The 4,371-nt window shown below is 33.5% G+C and overlaps 1 protein-coding gene across 1 annotated transcript; it reads left to right on the top strand.

Moving 5' to 3' along the window:
• Nucleotides 1-231: 231 nt before the first annotated feature.
• LOTGIDRAFT_230086 (hypothetical protein) lies at nt 232-3,108 on the top strand. Its single transcript, XM_009046314.1, has 6 exons — nt 232-309; nt 922-1,236; nt 1,596-1,805; nt 2,009-2,109; nt 2,548-2,703; nt 2,933-3,108. Exons 2-6 carry the CDS (start codon nt 963-965, stop codon nt 2,996-2,998), a joined length of 807 nt encoding a protein of 268 aa, XP_009044562.1. The 5' UTR covers nt 232-309; nt 922-962; the 3' UTR covers nt 2,999-3,108.
• The last annotated feature ends 1,263 nt before the right edge of the window (nt 3,109-4,371 follow it).

Here is a 4,371-nt window from a genome sequence, read left to right on the forward strand (position 1 = left end):
AGTTCAGCAAGAGCTCTGCAACATCAGCTTAACGAAAACTACCGGAGCTTGCCGATTTAAGTTTCGTTTTACAGGACGGCAAATCACACCCATCGATATCATCTGATATGATGTTTTTACGCAAGATAAGATCTCAATAATTATATTATGCAAAATATTGAATTGAGTTCAATATATGGAGACAGAGGCAGATAGTTAATTCAAATCATCCCAAAATACTTGGACAGATAACAGTGTTCAGTTGTCGAACATTTATTCGTCAACTATCCTTTTCAGTTTGAGAGAATAAGAAGATTTGCTATAAAATCTGTAAATTATTTTTTAAATTATGATCATTTGCTAAGTTTGCCAGTATTTCGTTTCATTCATTCATTCATTCATTCATTCATACATGCTTTCTTTATCTTAGTGTTTGGTTGTCATTCATTCCTTCATTCATTTTTCTTTTTCGTTTTCGCTGTCATTCATTTATTTATGCATCGATGCATTCTGTCGTTTATAAAATATTTAGTTTTGGTTGTCATTAATTCTTTCATTCAGTTATTCCTTCATTCTTTCATTTGTTCATTCTTGCTGTTATAAAGTAATTCGCTGTATTTGTCATTTGTTCATTTCATGCAAAGCTATTTCGTTTCCGCTGTCATTGATTGATTGATTCATTGATTGATTCATTGATTGATTCATTGATTGATTCATTGATTGATTCATTGATTGATTGATTGATTCATTCATTGATTCATTCATTCATTCATTCATTCATTCATTCATTCATTCATTCATTCATTCATTCATTCATTCATTCATTCATTCATTCATTCATTCATTTTATAGGTATTTCGTTTCCGCTGTCAATCACCCACTTAACAGATCATGTTTATTCTACTGGAACATCTAACGGCAATTTTATACATTTCCTTTCAGTTGTAGAATTAAAGAAAGTGCTTCCATCAACTTGATTCAAAATGGCGATGTATGATCCGGCATTTCGCGAATTAAAAGATTTGCTAAAATCCCCAGAAATAGCAGACGTCAACCCAGACGTGAAGAAGAAACTCGAACACATTAAGGAGCTGTTTGCCAGGCGACATTTTTACGCAGACGAAAACACTTCAACTCAAAGTGAAAGTTTAGCCAAATTGTTTAAGGACACGTATGACCACCCATGGAAGGATGTCCACAAGCAAGGGAAAACTCAGTATTACATGGAACCTTTTATGATCAGCGGACAAGTCACAAGTAAGTTGATTTCATTATCAGGCCCCGTTTCGCAAACTGGGGTACATCTACCCCCTAGAGTACCAACGAACACAATTGATGGGTACCGAGGGGTCTCATTTCGTTATCGTGTGGTCTATTGGTGTTTCAACAAGGGGCAGGAGCCGAGGCGGGCCCGGAATATCTTATCATTCAACTATCATGAAACAATCGCCTGTGCGACGGTACCGTATATTTGCGAGTATAGTGCGCATTTTTTACCCTAATGTTTTTTTTAATTGATAAAATCTAAAATGAGTTCGTTTTGAATAATTTTCGATGAAGTTTTTCTGAGTTATAGCCATTGTTATAGTTAAAGTTATGTCGTTGTATCTTTAAAGTAAAGTTTCTACAGTTTATAATCAGTATGGTCAAAGCTAAACGTGTTTTAGAAATTGGGATGTTCACCGGCTATACAGCTCTAGGCATGGCCGAGGCCTTACCCTCAGATGGTGTCCTCCATACGTGTGACGTAGAACCCTACCTCGTAGAATTCACCAAACCTTACTTCGACCAATCACCCCATGGTAAAAAGATAAAAGTTCACATTGGTAAGTTTTAACATTCCCCCCACCCCAACCACTTTTAAGACACCCCTGTATTGATGGAGTGAGTTATATACATTTATGATTGGATGGGCATGACTTTTCTGCACAAATCCATTCATCGTTTCAGTCATTCGGCAATTCTCGACAGTTTCCGTAAAGCTAAAGAGCGTTATCGGAACTATAATTGTAGACTATTTGCATTTCAGCACCTGCCCTCGAAACCATTCCTAAATTACACGATGAGGGCCTACAATTTGATGTGGTTTTTATTGATGCTGATAAACCGGGATATAAAGGATATGTTGAGGTCAGTAAGTCAAACCTGCTTTTACACGTGCATTTTATATCCCATCATAATCGCTAGTTATTTGTGGTTTTTATACTTCTTTGAGTCATCTGACTCTTATCGTGATCGTGATCATTATTATACTTTCGCCAGTTAAGTCAAAAAATCTCACTAAAACTTTTTACTGACATATTGCTAGCGAAGAGCCACACTGTTTTTTCGATTGCCAACTTACTGTATATACTTTTATAGAGTTCACACGATAGCTATTAACGTTTTTTTGGTATTACAGTGTGTCAACTCTATATCTCTTGCAGAGAGTTCGCATACCTTATAATGTGCATTTGGTATTGCGGTGTGTCAGCTCGACATCTCTTTCAGAGAGTTCACATAGTTGATTATGATTTTGCTGTTATCATGCTGTTACTTTTACTTAGAATCTTGTTTCTTTGTGTTCAGATGATAATGAAGAAGAATATGTTAGCCCCCAATGGAATTATCTTGGCGGACAATTCCTTTTTCCAAGGTGATAGTTATACGAAGGAAGACGATCCTACAGTCAACCCAATGCACGATTTTAATAAATTCATGGCATCTCAGAACGAGTTGGAACGGGTATGTGTTTTCTTATTTTGAATTTCCCTGATTGCACACTGGCGATGCCTGTTTTCATAAGCCAAGTTTGATGTATAATACTAAAATAATTTCGTTCCGTTTTTTGAAGCGCTTACAGTCAATTAGAAAGGTGGCTTTTGCGGTCAAAGTATAAGACGAAGTTCGTAATAGCTTGTCATTGAAAAGGTGGTTGAAGTTAGAATTGATAATATTTATTCCGTTTTTTTAGGTGCTTTTACCAATACGTGATGGGATTCTCGCCGTAAAGAGAAAGTCCGAGGTTCTAAACCATTAAATTAGATTTGAGATACATGTAACTCTAAATGATATGGGAAGAAATTGTGTGATCTTTTATGATATATTTTGTAATCATCCTAACTGATGTCATAAAGTTTGTAAAACAGTTTTTGTATCTCTGTTATGTTGCATTGTTGTACTTTGAATAATATTGCCAGTCTCATTGGCCGAAACATGTGCAGAAAAGTAGGACGTAAAACTCCATTTCATTTCAAAATTATCTTAAATGAATTCTTAATTAAAAGTCTTTATAATTAATATCTGAAGGAGAAATACAATGGAATTTACGTCTTATTGATCTAAGTGTCAGTCATGCGAGTGTGAGTGTCGTGCTTTACTGTATGTTTCGCTGAAAACAGGAAGGTTCAAGGAAAAGTGTTAACTTTTACTAATTTGGCTTGATATTAGTCGTGATTATGACAAATCAAATGCGATAATAACACATAACAACTAAACGTGCATAAGTTAAAACTTTTGTTATTATGACATTTTTAAAATGTTGAACAAACAAATTAAAATTGATAAAAAGATTTTTACTAAAATAAAATACGATATTAAACGAGTTTAAACAGTTAGTACAAAATAATATAATATTAACATTTAAAACCATGCTATTATTAAAATAAAAATGAAATAAAATGTTTGTTATAATTAAGTATATACAACATGTTTTTTGGTTCTGTTTTAATAGTTCTATATCGCTCTACAGTTGATGTATTGAGTACTATTTTAACAGTGATATTTCTATATCACTCTATAATTGATGTATTGAGTACTATTTTAACAGTGGTATTTCTATATCGCTCTACAATTGATGTATTGATCACTATTTTAACAGTGGTATTTCTATATTGCTCTACAGTTGATGTATTGAGTACTATTTTAACAGTGGTATTTCTATTTCGCTCTACAGTTGAAGTATTGATCACTATTTTAACAGTGGTATTTCTATATCGCTCTACAGTTGATGTATTGAGCACTATTTTAACAGTGGTATTTCTATATCACTCTACAGTTGATGTATTGAGTACTATTTTAACAGTGGTATTTCTATATTGCTCTACAGTTGATGTATTGAGTACTATTTTAACAGTGGTATTTCTATATCTCTCTACAATTGATGTATTGAGCACTATTTTAACAGTGGTATTTCTATATTGCTCTACAATTGATGTATTGAGCACTATTTTAACAGTGGTATTTCTATATCACTCTACAATTGATGTATTGAGTACTATTTTAACAGTGGTATTTCTATATCACTCTACAATTGATGTATTGAGCACTATTTTAACAGTGGTATTTCTATATTGCTCTACAGTTGATGTATTGAGTACTATTTTAACAGTGGTATTTCTATATCTCTCTACA

The sequence above is a fragment of the Lottia gigantea genome (assembly GCF_000327385.1).
Source record: "Lottia gigantea unplaced genomic scaffold LOTGIsca_10, whole genome shotgun sequence".
NCBI lineage: Eukaryota > Metazoa > Mollusca > Gastropoda > Lottiidae > Lottia > Lottia gigantea.

Excerpts from the sequence above, each read along its gene's own strand:
- LOTGIDRAFT_230086 (XM_009046314.1), top strand. The coding sequence starts at position 963 with ATGGCGATGTATGATCCGGCATTTCGCGAATTAAAAGATTTGCTAAAA. Across the intron at positions 2,110-2,547 it reads GATATAAAGGATATGTTGAG|ATGATAATGAAGAAGAATAT; the intron begins GTCAGTAAGTCA and ends CTTTGTGTTCAG. Across the intron at positions 2,704-2,932 it reads CTCAGAACGAGTTGGAACGG|GTGCTTTTACCAATACGTGA; the intron begins GTATGTGTTTTC and ends CCGTTTTTTTAG.